This window comes from Mytilus edulis, chromosome 9 (assembly GCF_963676685.1).
Source record: "Mytilus edulis chromosome 9, xbMytEdul2.2, whole genome shotgun sequence".
Classification (NCBI taxonomy): Eukaryota; Metazoa; Mollusca; class Bivalvia; order Mytilida; family Mytilidae; genus Mytilus; species Mytilus edulis.
In genome coordinates, this window is record NC_092352.1 from 24,259,717 (window position 1) to 24,279,670 (window position 19,954).

The 19,954-nt window shown below is 31.6% G+C and overlaps 1 protein-coding gene across 1 annotated transcript in view; it reads right to left on the reverse strand.

Annotated features, from left to right (window-relative positions):
• The window catches only part of LOC139487862 (UPAR/Ly6 domain-containing protein bou-like), a 51,395-nt gene extending 38,684 nt beyond the window's left edge, over nt 1–12,711 (reverse strand). Inside the window, exons 1-2 of the mRNA XM_071273030.1 lie at nt 12,575–12,711; nt 12,251–12,441 (exon numbers count right to left, since the gene is read on the reverse strand). Of these exons, the coding sequence (XP_071129131.1) occupies nt 12,251–12,308 (58 nt within the window). The 5' untranslated portion in view covers nt 12,309–12,441; nt 12,575–12,711. The remainder of the gene's footprint in view (nt 1–12,250; nt 12,442–12,574) is intronic.
• Between the last annotated feature and the right edge of the window lie 7,243 nt (nt 12,712–19,954).

Sequence of the window (19,954 nt, forward strand, 5' to 3'; positions counted from 1 at the left end):
AGAGGGTTGCTGCTCACAAGGAAACTATTAAACCAAGAGTTCCAAATGGTGCAGTTGAAATCATCCCTTTGTAAATTGTACGGACGCCATCACGAGTTGGTTGACCGTTATGGAATAACCGTCTCCCAAATGATATCGGATATGTTCCTTACGTCGTAACTACAATCCCCTTCCCGTTCATGAATGTGACCTACCGAATTAGGCTATTTACCGGATTTATTATCACATAAGCTACACGACGGGTGCCACATGTGGAGCAGGATCTGCTTACCCTTCCGGAACACCTGAGATCACCCCTAGTTTTTGGTGGGTTTCGTGTTGTTTATTCTTTAGTTTTCTATGTTGTGTCATGTGTACTATTATTTGTCTGTTTGTCTTTTTCATTTTTAGCAATGGCGTTGTCAGTTTATTTAAGATTTATGAGTTTGACTGTCCCTTTGGTATCTTTCGTCCCTCTTTTATGTTATGACTATTTTTGTTATTGTGCATTTGTTTTACAGATATGATAAAAAATGAATAAAAAATAACGTGTGATAATTTTCTATTTGATTTTTCTCATGGAAATAGATCAAAACAATGTGAGGGTAAAATCTTATTACGCAAATATATGACGGAGGTGCGAAAACAAATATAACAAAAGTGGCAATTCATTGCTATATTGCCAATATTTAAAACCTTGGTGGTAATTTTCGAATGTATTTTTCTTATGAAAATAATTTTTAAAATGTGAGGGTTTTCGTCAATAAAATTATAAGTAAACAACATGAATGTCATTTGTTTTTCTCAGTTTGATTTTTATACACGTGTTGGTAGCCGAGGCATAGGTTTAATAAACAAAAACAGTTTGTAAGTGTTTCATGCTTTACAGTAAAACTACAGGATTGGCATAACATAACATTATGAAAGTTAAAGGCGAAATTGAGGAAATAGCTTAAGATTATCGGTACGTTAACATCAAATTAAAAAAAAAACCAGAATAAGCACTTACGGAAGTCACAAATTAGAATTCCTAGTTGTATATAATAAAGCTTTCGGTTGTGAAAGATAAAGATATAGATAGAAATTAACTTTTTATCCAATAGCTATTTATTTAAATATAAGGAGATATGGTACGATTGCAAGACAACTGTTCGACAGAATTCAAATGAAGAAGATGTAAACAGCTATAGGGTACTGTACGGCCTTCAAGTCAACTTATGTTCAAGAATTGCCGAAACATTAAATGTTGAACGATTTTTTTCCTTGATTCATATAAAAAAAGATTGACAATGACATAACTCTCCACAAGAGACCAAATGACATATGCTCATTCAATTATTTAACGTTCTTAATTTAAAACTAGCAGATACCGATAGAGCAATAATGAAACGTATGTCTGATAAAACAAACATCATCATTACCAAAAGGGAAAAGGATAAACATGCAAATAAAACTTTAAGGGGTTAGAGCATATCTTATAACATCAAGCTACTGGAGCAATTATTCAATTACTGATATATGTGTTGTGCATACGTGCTGGAATTGGTGACTCGTCAAACAATATAAGTAAATCTTAACTTTAACGGTACAAAATTGCTACAAAAGATGCACAATTTTAAATGTCTCTTCAGTGATCGACGCTCGATGCCAAATATTTGAGAAATCAAAATCCTTATACAAACGTTGAGGAGCTTCGAAAACACAACAAAATCTCACAGGAAAGCCAACTCAGTAAAAGATATCAGAGCTATGCATGAGGGGGATACATTCCTTTATTAGAAATCAGAAGTTTGATCAAAATACTGGACTGTTCAATAACCATTACAACCGACTACACCCGGCTTATCCAAAAAATATACGTACAAACAAAAACACAGGATCTAGAAATTAAGACACAAAATACATGTTTGCAACAAGTGTTTTGACTTTGGTAAACGAAATAATGTGTAAAGAAATAAAGCCATTTTAAGCAAAAAGGAAGGAAACGTTCATCTCGTTATCTAATATAGCTTGTCTGCGATGTTTATCTTTTCTGAAAATGATTAAATTACGGTTTGTTGTTTATTCTATTGTCTCATATGGTACATTTACACAATTATAAGGAATCAAAAGAGAGAAACCATTGGAACGAACGTCAAATATTTTTAACCGTTTTGATATTTCATTATCTCTCAATTTTGAATTTTGCCCAATGGCTGGTATACAATATGCAATACGTTGAAACTTTATTAAGTTTGTACAAAATCTCTATACAGGCAAAAAAATATATTTCAGTTATTCTTTTTATAAAGTCAGTGAAAAACAAATCAATAATGAATAAATAATTGAAAGCAAGCAGCATGACAAAGATGATGACTCGCAGCAACTCTTGTATACTAGATATCATGAAAGTTTTCATTTCAGATCACAATACAATATGTTATAATGAAGAGTATAATTGCTGAAGTTTGTAGACAATAACCAGGATAGTTTCTGCTTGAAAAGAGTACATATTTATTTTAAAACTGTTGAAGACTTTTGTTAACTGTAGTGAAAATAGAGGTTACCAATATGAGCAGATTTGTGTTGTTTTGGTTTTAAATCCCTTTTGGTCATATATAGCGCTATACATATTCATGTAATTCTGTTTTTTGAGAATTGAGAATGGTAATGAGGAATATGTCAAACAGCATAAATAAAGGCAACAGTAGTATACCGCTGTTCAAAACTCATAAATCCATGGACAAAAAACAAAATCGGGGTAACAAACCAAAACCGAGCGAAACGCATTAAATATAAGAGGAGAACAACGACACAACACCGAAACGCAACACACACAGAAACAGACCAATCATCAGACAAAACACCACGAGAATAACAAATGTAACATGAAAACCAAATACATGAATTTGGGATAGACAAGTACCGTGCCACGTCTTATCTCAATATCTCAAAAATAAGAGAAAACACAAACGACTGAACGTTAAAATGCAACACAAAGAGAAACGAACAATATTATAACAATGACCATCTTCCTGACTTGGTACAGGACACTTTTAAAAGGGGAATAAAAGTGGTGGGTTGAACCTGGTTTTAAGGCATGCCAAACCTCGCACTTTAATGGCAAAGTTAAACATAACATCGAAATGACAACATAATATTACAGGACTACAATACAAAACAGCCGAAGGCCATCAGTGGGTCTTTAAAGCAGCTAGAAAATTGCGCACCCGGAGGTGGGCCTCAGCTGGTCCTTAATTAGTTTTCCACACTTTTTTACCAAACAATAATATATTATATTAAAAATATATAAATTGATTTATGCACGTGAAAATATGATAAAACAAATATTTAGTTAACAATAATACTTCTTTTATTTATTTGCATAAAACCAGATATTAGATTCTATATAAACAAGTTCATTTATTCACACAAATTTGCAATTCTTGTTTTTTAAATTAATGAATAAATTTCAGTATAACAGCTTTATCTGTTATTTTATGAATCTAGGCGCTACATTTTCCCGAAGATATTTTATTTTTCACTTAATGATAGAAGTGTAAAAAATTGAGAAAAAAAACCATTACAGAGGTGTGGTTCTCACTTCTTTATTGTCAACATTCATAATCTTAGTGGTCATTTTCCATTTTATTTTTGTCATAAAAATAAATAAAAACAATGTTAGGGTATAACATCAAAGGAGTCTTAGTATGCTTATATATATATATGACGGAAATGTCAACAAAAATATGACACAAAGGGGTTATCCTTATTGCCATAGTGTAAACATTTAAATATATATAACCTTGGTGTTAATGTTCCATTGGATTTTGCAAATATATGACGGAGGTGCAAAAAGTAATATGTCACAAGATGTGACTCTCATTGTCAACATTTATAAACTTGGTGGTAATTTTCCTGTGAATTTTTATCATGAAAATATTTTTTGAAAATGAGAGGGTTTACGTCAATGAAACTCGGCAACTAAACAACTTGCATGTCATTTGTTTTGCTCAGTTTGATTTTTACACGTGCTGGTAGATCGTTGCTTTATGTTTTTTTTCTCTGAAAATACAGTTTTCAATAGTATCCTGATGTAAACTAAAATTAAAGGATTGTCATAACATCAGTTGATCAAAATTGAAATATATCACAAATACATTGAGATAGCATGGGAAGTATATGATAAAATTGAAAACGAAAATGGGGAAAATGTTAAAACAGAAGAAAACAGCCGAAGATCACCAATGGGTCTTTAACACAGCTAGAAAAACACACACCCGGAGACGGGTCTCATGTGGCTCCTGAACAAAAATGTTTACTAGTTCAGGAAAAATGGACGTCACTATAAACTCCAAAACATATAAATGAACTAAAGTTTTTAAAAAAACCCATAAAAGACTAATTAAGGCCAGAGTCTCCTGACTTGTAACAGGTCAAAAAATTCTTCACATGTTTTATGAAATCTCAACCGTCCCCTATACCTCTATTCAATGTAGAATAAACAAACACACGGCAATACGCACTGTAAAACTCAGTTTAAAAGAAGTCCGAGTCCGATGTCAGAATAGGTAACAAAAGATACTAAGCAAAAGGATACTGATAGACAAACTAACAACGGACTTTTAGCAGTTGCTGACATGCCAGATCCAGACCTCAATAAAACTAATTAGAAGATTGAAAGATCCTCTTTAAGAATCGGATAACAAAAACTGTATCCCACATCCAGTTCTTACAAAATCTTAGAATAAGCAAACAAATTGAAGAATAAGTACTGATTCGCTTAATATTGTTAAAATTACTTATATTTGTGCAATGTTATTTTCATTTCCTTTGTCATTACATTACTATAACATTTATCAAAACCTATATTTATAGAAAGCTATAAAAAAGTCATTGAAATAACAAATGTAAACCACTTCAAACGAGTAAACTAACGGCCAGATTTATATACGAAAATCAAATATGTTATATAGTTACAAACAACAACCACTGAAATACAGGTCCCTGACGTTGTACAAGCACTAACAGAATGTTGCGGGGTTTAAAATGATTGCAGAAAAGTGGTGTTACAGCACAACATAAGAACAAGCTGTAAAAACATTTGAAAAAACGCATCAAATCGACACACAGCACAAAAACAAACTCGCTGAAGACACAAAGTATTAACCTTCACACCTTAACTTGCAGGTTTGAGCATTTGTGAATCTCAGTAGTGATCCTTTGTTTCTTAATTCTTTTGTTTCTCTTAATATTCGTTTGATGCGTTTGAGCTTTTTTAATATTGCCATTTGATTAGTGACTTTCCGTTTTGAATTTTCCTCGGAGTTCAGTATTTTTTGTGATTTTACGCACACATTAATCAACACGAGTAGAATGCATTTTGTGTGGTGATTCAAAATTGTTTTCATGATAAAAATAATAGAGTAGAATGCTTTTTGTGTGGTGATTCAAAATTGTTTTCATGATAAAAATAATCCTAGTATGATAACATTTTTATTTTTCAAAAAATATATCAGATTCGAGGTCCTGAGATAATTCCATTCAATCATGTCAACTCTTGTCACGATATAGAAAGTGTAAAATGAAAATGCAACCTGAATCTGTAACGGAAATTACCACACGAACAAGAAAATTGATTTTGTAAATATTTTCCCTACATAATAGTTAACAAAAATAATTCAATATATAAACTAGATGGCTTATGGGTATTTATGTCGATGATTTGATGCCTCATTGACCTTTACCCTACATCTACTTGTAGTCATAGTACTTCCTGGTATTAAAAGTTTGAATATATGAATTATTAGACTTTTATGATCGGGTCTTAATTTTACTAGCATTTGAAACTACAGTCAAATTAGACTTATGATAATGTTTTATAATAATTATATCAATATGTATAAAATATAATCCTCATTCATATTTAATTTACCATGGTGTTTACCTTGATAATGTGGATTAAATGTTATGTATGAAATTCTAGAGTCTTTGATACACATTTGACATACGTTAGCTGTAAAACCAGGTTTAATCAATCATTTTCTACATAAGGAAATGCCTGTACAAAGTTAGGAATATGACGGTTGTTATCCATTCGTTTGATGCGTTTGAGCTTTTTTAATGTTGCCATTTGATTAGTGACTTTCCGTTTTGAATTTTCCTCGGAGTTCAGTATTTTTTGTGATTTTACGCACACATTAATCAACACGAGTAGAATGCATTAAACGAAGAAATCATACAGTTAAAATAAAGTTATATGTTTCTAAAGTATGCTAAAAATCTTCGTCACACGATAGTAACCGTTGTCATTTTTAACAAGAAGATTGTTCTGTTGTTTAATTAAAAATGTTTTGAAGTGGTCAATTTTTAATTTCTCACTCTTCATGTTACTTGATTGAACAATCTTTATTGTCATAGAAACTAAGCATACTATTTATGTAATATGTGCTAATATAGTTGACTGTAACCATGGATAAGGCGCTATATACATGATGTTGTTACAGTTTTTGCGTTATTTCTTTATCTAAGGATAAGTGTTAAGTGACCACATGGGTTTACTTCCGATTATTTTTGTAGTGGTCCTTCTGTAAAAAAATACTTAGGAAGGAAGCGAATATTCAATAGTCATTAGTTCAAGAATAATATTCATCTCACATTTAGACTGGGTTACTATACAGCTAGAATAAACAGACTCTTCTTTTTGTATCATGTTTGACCAGTATATTAGTCCAGTCAATCTAGCATAAATTTGACCCTAACTAAAAGTAATTAAGTATGTATTATTCTTTTTGTGGTTTAAAGTTTCTTTAGACAAATTAGATGCTGAAAAAATATAATATACAGACATAAACAATACCAAATTTTCACATTTTTTTTTCAAAATGGTCACAAAGCTTCAAATTTGCAATTTCTTTCTTGGAAAATTCGAACTCATAAATCGAAGATAAACCGTCATTACAATAAAAAAAAATATTCCGCAAACTATCATGTAAAAAACTAAATTTTAAGCAAGAGGAACCCCGCAAAATATGGGTGGGGGCCTCATGTGCTTCTACGGGGTAAGCAGTTCCTGTAAATGCGACTTCTATTAGGGCTTACATTTCATTTCAAATATAACACATAAAGCCAGATATATGTCTGAAACACAGATTTGTACATTTCTGAAATACCAATGAAGTTAATTCCTTGTTTATTTTCTATAATTGAATTTTAAGTTGATCTTTATGACTGACACTGATTTGAGTCCGATCAATAAACATCCACAGAAAAAAGTCAAAATACCTACTTTCAACTGTGCAAAATATACATTTTAGTATTTAAATTCAATTATGTAATTTTTTTATCAATCATTTCGTTAGCCCTTGATCATTTTATCTGATGTAAAAGTTGTTTATTTCTAATGCAACAGATGATTAAATATACATCTTGTTTCTGGAATCTGCATCGCCAACATGAAACATTCTGGTGGTAAAGATAAAACTTTCGTTCTGGTGTATCAAGTAAATTAGACATGCTTTACGGCTTCATTTACATAGATTTTCTTTCGAGTTGTTTTTGTAGGCCAGTGTAACTATGTCAACATATTTTTTTAACAATGATGAAACGAATTTTGTATAGAAATTATAACTTGAAAAAAAGTCAAAGCTGAATTCAACAAGGCATACAGTTTCTCAGATTATCAATGGAAAATCGATACGTATATGAACTTTTCACAGTCTACAGGCTTTGGAAATTCTGACATTTAACAATTTAAAAGATCATGTTCTTCACAGAATAATAAATATGAAAACTGCATACATATAAACTATTGAATTGTTGATGATTTACCAAACTATATACTGCATAATTCTATAGAATCAATAGTATCTTGTTTTAGAGTTTATTGTTCATTCAAAATGGTGATGAATAGTCATCATAAGATATAATTTTGAATAGGTTCAATTCAGTGTTTAAAATAAAGACTTTTTCTGAACATTTATTTGTTATTTATATTCAATAAACACCTTGATATCTTTATGCTATTATAGATATCTAGGGATGGTTTCTAAATATAAAAAGGTGATTTTCATGTTCAATTAATACTAAATCAGTAACATACAATATCGTAATGTCTATGGTATTATCTTTCATAGATGGCGGTACCTCTAAAAGGGGAACACTTGATTTTTCATGTATAAATAGAGCAAACAAAATTAGCACTGCGCTTTGAAACATATCTTATAATATTTGCTTAAGCACAAATATAAAGGTATCTGAAATACACACTTTTTATATATTTGTATAAATACATTGGCAAGATACCATGCAGAATTAAACGCACAGTGTTTTAAGAAATTGGTGATTAAATGAAATATATGATGAAAGAGTTAATAACAAAAATGTATGTACTTGGGGTAACACATGAAGAAATGAAGACTATACATTTTAAAGTAAAAAAATAATTCAAAGAAATCTGATACGGAGGTTTTTTTTTTTCCATATAATCATCTTATTCTAAACAAGTCTTTGATTAAGAATATAGAAAATGTATCTTTAGAAAAAAAATTAAGCATAAAAGGGTGTGATACAATTATTTGAAATCATACAAAAATACGTACATTTAGAATGCAGATAACCGTATTATTATTCTTAATCATGGTGTTCGTTAAGGTGTGTTGTTTTTTGGCATACGCCTGGTGATGAAAAGTTAATTTTATAAATTCTGTCAAAATCCGCAATGTATATTATTAAAGCGGAAATGCATTTTATACGATGGTGACATATATTTGTGTTATATACAATTGTGTTACAGTCTCATAACTCTTTATAGACTGATCTTTCACTATATCGTATATCTTATCTATTAAACAGTGGTCATCCTTAAATAATTCTCGACTCTTTCTATAAAGATAAAACAGAGTATTTTTCTAGTCTAATAAGAATTGTACTTTAGTGAAAGTCATTTTAAATATCATGAAAAAGTGTAAACGACAAATGACATAAAAGAAACCTGTTAGACCTTTCAGAATACTTGTTATTGTTTTCTTTTAAGATTCATTTCGTTGCCTGGAAGATGTGTTAATGGACAATTCGTTCACCAATTAAAATATAAATGATATATTATCTATCTTCTTGAATAATTTATCAAAATAGTTCATCAAACTTTGGGCACATTATCAGCATAAATAGTAATTTCGATCTTTTTATTTTTTGTTACTGGTCAAATATTAAGAATTTGTCAGGGGTCTTTTAAAATCATAATCAAGGAGATACAGACTTTGCTTTGATTGAAAACTGAATGAACTTTGATATACAAAAACCTGCACAAAAGAGAGCCAGCTTCTTTGGAGTTTCAAGTTCAAACGGAAAAGAATCTAGGTCAAACTTGCCACACAGTATTGTATGCCCTTAGTTCTATATTTGATAACCTTGAGGTAAACCCTAGTGATGTTCAAGATAAAATGACAAATGCTAAGGAGATTTGTGGGTAAAAAAATACTTATATTTGTCACGATGTGGAATGGAAGACTATTATGTTATTTCAAGATGAATCGGAAGTCAGGAGTATGTGTCAAAATGTTGTAGACCGAACTGTGATATAGCTTAAGTGATCTCAATATGAAAAAAACTCGATAACGCAGTTTTCCATGTTGTGTCATGTGTACTATAATATTGTTTGTCTGTTTGTCTTTTTCAATTTTAGCCATGGCGTGAGATTGTCGCTCTGATCGCTCTTCTCTTGTTATTTGATTCGTTGATCATCAGATGTATAGGGTGTTCATCTTGCAGCCACAGTTTCAAATGACGAACTAAAATGTCTTGTCTTTTAAACAAATGTATTCGTGTTCGCCTGTCATGATTGTTTATATTGTTATTATGTTTTTTGAAAAGCTGAATATTAGCCAGCTTCTTTGGAGTTTCAAGTTCAAACGGAAAAGAATCTAGGTCAAACTTGCCACACAGTATTGTATGCCCTTAGTTCTATATTTGATAACCTTGAGGTAAACCCTAGTGATGTTCAAGATAAAATGACAAATGCTAAGGAGATTTGTGGGTAAAAAAATACTTATATTTGTCACGATGTGGAATGGAAGACCATTATGTTATTTCACGATGAATCGGAAGTCAGGAGTCTGTGTCAAAATGTTGTAGACCGAACTGTGATATAGCTTAAGTGATCTCAATATGAAAAAAACTCGATAACGCAGTTTTCCATGTTGTGTCAAAAAGTTGGTCACCATGAGCCTTTGTGTTTGCTTTGTGGTGAACATGCCTTTGGCTGCTGCTCATACATTTTTTAACAGAATTTCATACAGCATCTTATGAAATTTTATGAATGAGTTATCGTTTCTATGGGTTTCCATTTCATTAAATGCCATTTAGCTTAAACTTCGTATTTTCATAGTCACCGGATTTACATAGCAAAGCAATATAATTCGCTTTTAACATTTAAATTCAGCTATTCAACTGTATATGCAAAGCATGATCAACAAATTTTGAGTGAAAAAAAAAGTTTGCATAATTCAATTGTTTAAAATGAATCATCCTGGGAAAACACATCTAGACCTTTGTCATAAATATATATCTCAACTAATGATTGGAGTACTGACTAACGATGCATTACAAAAAGGATTATCGAATGTCTATTCACTTCTTAATTATATCAATAAAAACGTTCTAAGATTTGAAATATTGATCTATATCTTACTGTGTGTTGGAGTATGTACTGTATAAAATCAAGAAGATGTGGTCTGATTATTCATGCGTCAAAATGAACAGGTACATAAAGAATGTTGCGAAGTTTAACGTGTTTTGTAACAGCAGAATATAGGGGTAAACTATAAGAATCAGCTGGAAACTGCTCCACTCATTAGAAGAGCACGAAGCACCCAAAAATATTATAAAAAATATTGTATACACAAAGTATCGATCTAATAGTTCTTTTAGCTTCTCCAAAATGTTTAAAGTCATTTTTTTTTAAATATTTTTCAAATTGGTTCATTTGTATATTTCTGAGTTTAGTGTGGCGTCCATTACGCTGAACTAGTATACATTATTGTTTAAGGGCAAGTTAAAGCCGGCCTCTGGGTGTATAATTTTCTCGATGTACTAAAGATCCGTTGAGGACCTTGAGCTGTTTTCTGCTCTTTGGTGTGGTTGTCTTTGTGAAACATTCCACGTTTCTATTAAACTATTCTAAACATCTTAAACAATGATAGAAAAGCTAGACATTGCGCAATTTCAAAATAAAAGTATCGACAGGATGTAGCAGAACCATAACAAGTCTTCATTACTGTATAACAATGCGTGTGCATTGGATCATATTTTGCTGTAAGAAGTGCTCACTATATTTGTGTTTTTAAATATATTTTTTAATTTTGAATTATTATCTGTAATCTTAACTTTTCATGCACTCAATTAATAGCACGATCGTTATCGAAATAAGCAATTTGCTTTTCTCTGCAAATGGCCCTTACTCTTGTATCATTTTGTCATGACGACTCATTATTGCTACCCGTATTGTAGAGTATCTTTTCGTATCATTAATTATGAAAAATATTCTAACAACAATCACAAGGATGTTCGAAACAAAATAAAACATAGAAAATAAATACAAAATTCAAACAAATTTCAGGCGTTCGAAACGGTTTTCTGGATTTACCTTCAACAGCAACGCTCAAAGCCGAATATTCGAAAGCCAATGATGTATAAGGACCGAAAACGTTTAGGTCTATAAATCAAAAAGGACCTAAAAAATATCCAAATCCATCGAAGTCCATTTTTGCCAATAGTACAATTCGAAATAAAGCCGTTTTATACAGGAATAACGTAGTAAAGTGACTCTTCATCAAAACATTGTTTTCCTTTAAGCTAGAACTATAAGTTGTGATAGAGTACACAAAATTAAATGTAGTTTTAAAGGTTTTGTTTTGAAGAATCATAACAAAAAAGAACAAAAAAGAAAATGCATACCATGAAGGGAAAAAAATAGGGTTTCGCTATATTGGTTCAACAGTGAAGCACATAATATAAAAACGATACAGATTTGTGACCATAATGTTAATATTATCTATATATGCACAACTATAAACAATTTTATCTAATTCCAGTGTTAATTCAAAATGGGAAGTTCATAAAACCAAACAAAATCAAACGCGAGACAACTTGTATATCATTTATCAACCAACGACATGAATAAAAACAACTGTCATATTCCTGATATAATATTCATAATTCTCGATTGGAGGCTCACATTTTCTTTACAAAAGTAGACATTATAATTATATGTTTTAACTTATTAAGAACTTACCGGTGTCATAGAATAAAAATAATAAAATCTGAGCTAAGTAGCAGGAGTAGACATTCATTCTGCATTGTCTAAGTAACGAACAATTATCCAATAGTCATAATACAGTTAGTATGTACTAAACATAGTTCGTAATCTGTTTAATCCATATCACTATCATCTAAATTCAGATACCAATTCCAGCACAGCAAGATCTAAAACAACACAAAAATTCAATTTATAGAACAGCATTAAAAACTTGTCACATGACCAGAGACAATCAATCTCAGTTAAGAAATAACCCCGCGTTATTGATCCCTTTCTTGTCTTACTGTATCCACATCATACCTGAACTGATGTTGCTTTTCACAATTTGCGTTTTATAATCAGAGTTATCGAAATAAATAATAAATCTTATCGAACCGAATCATTCATCAATGATAATTATATAACAATGAATTTGTCAGCTTGGTAACGAGAATATCACGAGACTTCATCAATGCACATTTAATCAATTGCAACCTACTAATAATGGTTGTCGCATGTCCTTAAATAAATTTATTGATATGAGTTCTATGATAATGTAACTCAAATGTCAGTATTTCATTTATTCCTATATCAAAATATCATTTTCGGTAGAAAACAGGCATTAGTTTTTAATATATTGAACAATAATTACGTTTGTCAATATTAGCCTGACAGCGGAAAGGTCAACAGGATGAACTTATCTACATGCTTGCATGTTATTATCAAACATTAATCAGAAGCTGAACAAATGAGAATATTATAGAAGTCATTTCAATAGAAGAATCAGCAGGTGCAATAATTAGTTTCTACTTTATATTAAGACATGCCACTATTGTTTGCTTAGAAATGTCACATCGTGCTTTGGTCTCGAATTTGCAACATATGATATTATAACAAACATTGCACTAATTATGTGTTTCAAAGGAAAGCCCACAATTAAAAAGTCAAAAATTGAAATAAAACAGAGCGTTTATTACGTAATAGTTTGTTTATACAAATATGAAGATGTGGTATGATAGCCAATGAGACAACAATCAAACAGAGACGAAATGACGTAAATTATAGCAACTATAGGTTACCCTACGTCCTTCAACAGGTAGAAAATTACATACCACATAGCAAGCTATTAAAGGTCACGGCATGACAGAATGCAAAACAAAATAGTCAAACGAATGTTTGTTAAGAACTAGTTTCAAATTCTTATTTAGCAGTGTAAAAATTTTTAAAGGAGTAATTACATTGCTAATTGAAACTAATTTACTCATTACAACAAAAGAAAAAAAAGGACAATCAGGAACATAGGTCTTAGAAAATCACAGACAACATTTTCGCCAAAACAATCAAACAACAGTCCTCAAAACATTACACACCTTTATTTATTTAAATGTCTTACATAAATCAGGTGACAATGTCCTCCGGTAATGTTGACTTTTACAGGATTTGGCTGTTTTGTGACTGTTTTGTTAAGGTAACATAGGTCTCATGAAAAGTTGGCTTTGAAAAATTTTGATGTTCTGTTCTGGCAAGAACGTTTTTCAGAAAAAATACTTTCTGCAGGATTTTTCTGTTTTTTAAGGTTACAACGTCCTAAAAAAAGGTGTGCTTTGGTTTAGTTTGATTGTTCTATGTATGTTGGCGTTTGTTTTTGTTGCACGTCAGTGTTCCTGTTCACAGTTCCTTTGTTTTCTTCTCATAGTTGATGTTTTAGTATTTGACGCCGATTTGTTTTCTCTAAATCGATTTATGACTTTTGAACAACGGTAAATTACTGTTGCCTTTATTTGTTAAGATTACAACGTTCTTAATAAAAGTTGACTTTGGAAGAATTTCAAATTTGCAGTTTTATTGAGCGCTTTTGTTTTGATGATCACAAAGGTTTTATGAATTATAATCACACATATACAATTATCTGGGGCGTACCTAGTGATTATTTAATTGCATACAAATGTCAAATTATTCAAAAATATTATGGTTAGCTACTTCTATGAATAGTTTCCCTTCGCGATAATAACGGCTTTGAAAGCCCTCCAACTTCGTATTTGATGTGTCCTTCAACTTGTTTTAATTCTAGCACCACTTATGAGTCATATGTAGACGAAAAACGAATCCCTCCAAAAACAAGCGGCGAAACTTAGTTTCTCCTGATTGCTAGCTGCAATCGTCATGCCAGTCGCATAAATCTCCAGTTACAAATACCATTTGATATTATTGTCATAAACGATGAAAGAAGTGCTAAACTGGGGTTATTGTTAAACCCATAACCATCTGTTACATAATGCGTTTCCCTCAGTTTTAGTTTGTTACCCCGATTTAGTTTTTTGTCCATGGATTTATGAGTTTGAACATCGGTATACTACTGTTGCCTTTATTTACATAGACATTCCAAAAAGGTTAACCCAATCATGATGGCGTCCTATAACTTTCAAAGACATGACGTCAGTTTCACCAAGGTTAGGTTTTACCATTTAGAAACCCTGGTTCAGTAGTTTCCTCCTTAAAAACAGAAACATTAAATCAGGATTTGCCTGTTAATATGCAGACACCAACCTATCAAAAGACGATTGTATAACGTTGTAACAATATCCTCAGGTAACGTTGACTTTTGCAGAATTTTGATGTTTTGTGAATGTTGCAACATCCTCCTGGTAAGTTTGCTTTGGCAGGATGTTACTAGTTTGTTTAGGTTACAACGTTATCATAATTAGAGTTCATAGTAAACGATATATAGATTTAAGAAGATGTGGTATGAGTGCCAGTGAGACAACTCTCAATCCAAGTCACAATTTATAAAACTCAACTATTATAGGTCAAGGTACGGTTTTCAATACGGTGGCTTGGATCACAACGAACAGCAAGCTATAAAGGGCCTCACAAATGAATAGTGTAAAACCATTCAAACGAGAAATCCAACGGTCTTCTCGATATAAAAAAAAACGAGAAACGAGAAACAATTATGAACCACATCAACAAACGACAACTTCTGAACATCAGATACCTGACTTAGGACAGGAGCAAACAAATGAAACGAGTATTACGTAGTTGTTTGCACATCTAGTCCATCTATTTATACTTGAAATTTTAGTATCTTCTTATATTCAAATATAAGTCATAACCTAAACAGCAGTCAACCTGACTAATAACTTCTTTAATGTAGTTTTAACAGGTTATAATTAATTGTAAATATGATGCTGCATTATCATTTGACAAAAATAAGTAAAATAGAAACTCAAACTAGCGTTATCTAAAGATTATAAGATTGCCATAGTCTTTTCCTTTTTAAACCATCATGGAAGCTTGTGGAAATTGACTTTTAAACAAGACATCAGATATTGGCGACAATAAACGTTTGATTCCTTTGAATCGTAGATATATTTTCTGAAATATTATCCAAATTTGCAGCAATTGATAAATTGAAAACAAAGTTTAAGCTTTAAAAGGAGAGGCGAAAGATACCATAAAGACATCCAAAAGTCGAAAATAAAATGATAACGCCATTGCTAAAAAAGAAAAGGACAAACAGACAAACAATAGTACACAAAACACAACAAAGAAACAAAAGACTTATCAACATGAACCCCACTTAATTAAAACTTGGGTTGCTCTCGATCAGGTGCTCCAGGAGGGTAAGCAGATGTTACATCCGTCGATTTTTTCATGTTATTACAAACCCGCTAACAACTCTTCATAAGAGCCAAATGACACAAACAAGTGGGTTTTTTGGGGTAATATTTGTCTTAAACTTTAATTTCTATTCAGAAAAATCCTACTATAGAATATATTCTTTATATTGGAGAAGTATATAGTTCCAAATTGAACCTTACAATCACCTTTCTCAATTAGTTATGTCTGAGAGATAAACAATCAGTGGCAAAAATATAACACAGAATATAAATGTTTCACAAAATTACCAAAGGTTGCTTGTTGACATCTACCAGACGTATCCAGGGGGTAGAAACGTAAATACCAAATGATAACAAATATCCCACTCACAAAATAAACTTACAGTAATTGTTGATACAGATGACCTGCAATATAAACATATAAAACACAACTGTTACCTACAATAACTCTGGCTATAGATATTGATATAACACAATATCTGTTAGCTAACGTTAATATAAAGTTTACAGTTTGTAGTAGTATCTGTTTCTGTTAGCTTTCGTTAATATAAAGTTTACAGTGTGTAGTGCGCATTATCTATATAGAACGTCTTATAGGATCATTATCAAGTAAAGTTTTAACCTACTGCAAATAAATAGCACTGCTTATACACTGTAGAAACTAGGATGTTATTTGAAAAGAGAGGGATAAGATACGAAAAGGGCAAACAAAAGTCAATTTGAAGAATAGCTGACAATAACTTGGCAAAAACGATGAAAGACAATCAAACCAACAAAACTCTTCACAGGAAGCTAATTGAAAAGACTAAGAAACAAGAGCAATATCTTTTTGTATAAACTAAAGTAAGAAATTTACATTTGAAGAATCAGATACATACATAGACTTCTAGTTGCCAACTTCTACGTCATTGTGGTCACTAATAGAGTTATCCCATAGACAATCATACCACATCTTCTTATCTTTATATTCCATTAAAGATTTAGTTAAAATCTGATTGACAACAGGTAGTCTGAAATGCCAAAAAAAAATCTTTTTGATGAAAATAAATGGATTTCAACCGAGACATCACCGAAGGACATAGTATGATATGTAGAGAAGGACATACGTCTTTTATCATTAGATATGTGTTTATTCGGGCTCTAAATGAATGCGAAGGTAAAAACGATGTAAATAAACTCATCACAGATATCAGGATTAAATTTTGTATTAACGCCAGACGCGCGTTTCGTCTACAAAAGACTCATCAGTGACGCTCGAATCCAAAAAAGTTTAAAAGGGCCAAATAAAGTAAGAAGTTGAAGAGTATTGAGGACCGTAATTCCTACAAGTTTTGTCAAAAACAGCTAAGGTGATCTATGCCTGAGGTAGAAAAGCCTTAGTATTTCAAATATTTAAAAAAAAAATTGAAAACAGAAAATTTATAAATATGACCATATCAATGATAATTCATGTCAGAACAGAAGTGCTGACTACTGGGCTGGTGATACCCTCGGTGAATTAAAAATTTTGTTGCACGTCAATGTTCCTGTTCACGGTTCCTTTGTTTTCTTCTCATAGTAGATGTTTAAGTATTTGACCCCGATTTGTTTTCTCTAAATCGATTTATGACTTTTGAACAACGGTAAATTACTGTTGCCTTTATTTGTTAAGATTACAACGTTCTTAATGAAAGTTGACTTTGGAAGGATTTCAAATTTGCAGTTTTATTGAGCGCTATCGTTTTGATGATCACAAAGATTTTATAAATTATAATCACACATATACTAGTGTATGGGGCGTACCTAATGATTGTTTAACTGCATACAAATGTCAAATTATTCAAAAATATTAAGGTTAGCTACTTCCAGGAATAGTTTCCCTTGGCGATAATAACGGCTTTGAAAGCCCTCCAAATTCGTATTTGATGTGTCCTTCAACTTGTTTTAATTCTAGCACCACTTATGAGTCATGTGTAGACGAAAAATGAATCCCTCCAAAAACAAGCGGCGAAACTCAGTTTCTCCTGATTGCTAGCTGCAATCGTCATGCCAGTCGAATAAATCTCCAGTTACAAATACAATTCGATATTATTGTCATAAACGATGAAAGAAGTACTAAACTGGAGTTATTGTTAAACCCATAACCATCTGTTACATAGACATTCCAAAAAGGTTAACCCAATCATGATGGCGTCCGATAACTTTCAAAGAGATGACGTCAGTTTTACCTAGGTTAGGTTTTACCATTTAGAAACCCTGGTTCAGTAGTTTCCTCCTTAAAACCAGAAACATTAAATCAGGATTTGCCTATAAATATTCAGACACCAACCTATCAAAAGACCATTGTATAACGTTATAACAATATCCTCAGGTAACCTTGACTTTTGCAGAATTTGGCTGTTTTGTGAATGTTGCAACATCTTCCTGGTAAGTTTGCTTTGGCAGGATGTTACTAGTTTGTTTAGGTTACAACGTTATAATAATTAGAGCTCATAGTAAACGATATATAGATTTAAGAAGATGTGGTGTGAGTGCAAGTGAGACAACTCTCCACCCAAGTCACAATTTATAAAAGTAAACTATTATAGGTCAAGGTACGGTTTTCAATACGAATGCTTGGATCACACCGAACAGCAAGCTATAAAGGGCCCCACAAATGACTAGTGTAAAACCATTCAAACGGGAAAACCAACAGTCTAATCGATATAAAAAAAAAACGAGAAACGAGAAACAATTATGAACCACATCAACAAACGACAACTTCTGAACATCAGATTCCTGACTTAGGACAGGAGCAAACAAATGAAACGAGTATTACGTAGTAGTTGTGTGCACATCTAGTCCAGCTAGTTGTACTCGAAATTTTAGTATCTTCTAATATTCAAAAATAAGTCATAACCTAAACAGCAGTCAACCTGACTAATAACTTCTTTAATGTAGTTAAGGTTATAATTAATTGTAAATATGATGCTGCATTATCATTTGACAAAACTAAGTAAAATGGAAACTCAAATTACCGTTATCTAACGATTATAAGATTGCCATATAGTCTTTTCCTTTTTAAACCATCATGGAAGCTTGTGGAAATTAACCTTCAAACAAAACTTCAGATATTGGCGACAATAAACGTTTGATTCCTTTGAATCGTAGATATATTTTCTGAAATATTATCCCAATTTGCAGCAATAGAAAAATTAAAAACAAAGTTTAAGCTTTAAAATGAGAGGCGAAAGATACCATAAAGACATCCAAAAAGAAGTCGAAAATAAACTGATAACGCCATTGCTAAAAAAGAAAAAGACAAACAGACAAACAAAAGTACACAAAACACAAGAAGAAAAAACCAAAAGACTTATCAACATGAACCCCACTTAATTAAAACTTGGGTTGCTCTCGATCAGGTGCTTCAGGAGGGTAAGCAGATGTTGCATCCGTCTATTCGTTCATGTTAGTACAAACCCGCTAACAACTCTTCATAAGAGCCAAATGACACAAACAAGTGGTTTTTTTTTTTGTGGTAATATTTGTCTTAAAATTTAATTTCTATTCAGAAAAATCCTACTATAGAATATATTCTTTATATTGGAAAAGTATATAGTTCCAAATTGAACCTTACAATCACCTTTCTCATTAAGCTATGTCCGAAAGATAAACAATCAGTGCCCAAAATATAACACAGAAAATAAATGTTTCACAAAATTACCAAAGGTTGCTTGTTGACATCTACCAGACGTATCCAGGGGGTAGAAACGTAAATACCAAATGATAACAAATATCCCACTCACAAAATAAACTTACAGTAATTGTTGATACAGATGACCTGCTACATAAACATATAAAATACAACTGTTACCTACTCTGACTAAAGATATTGATATAACACAATATCTGTTAGCTTTCGTTAATATAAAGTTTACAGTTTGTATTAGTATTTGTTAGGTTTCTTTAATATAAAGTTTACAGTTTGTAGTGCGCATTATCTATATAGAACGTCTTATAGGATCATTATCAAGTAAAGTTTTAACCTACTGCCAAAAAATAGCACTGCTTATACACTGCAGAAACTAGGTTGTTATTTGAAAAGAGAGGGATAAGATACGTA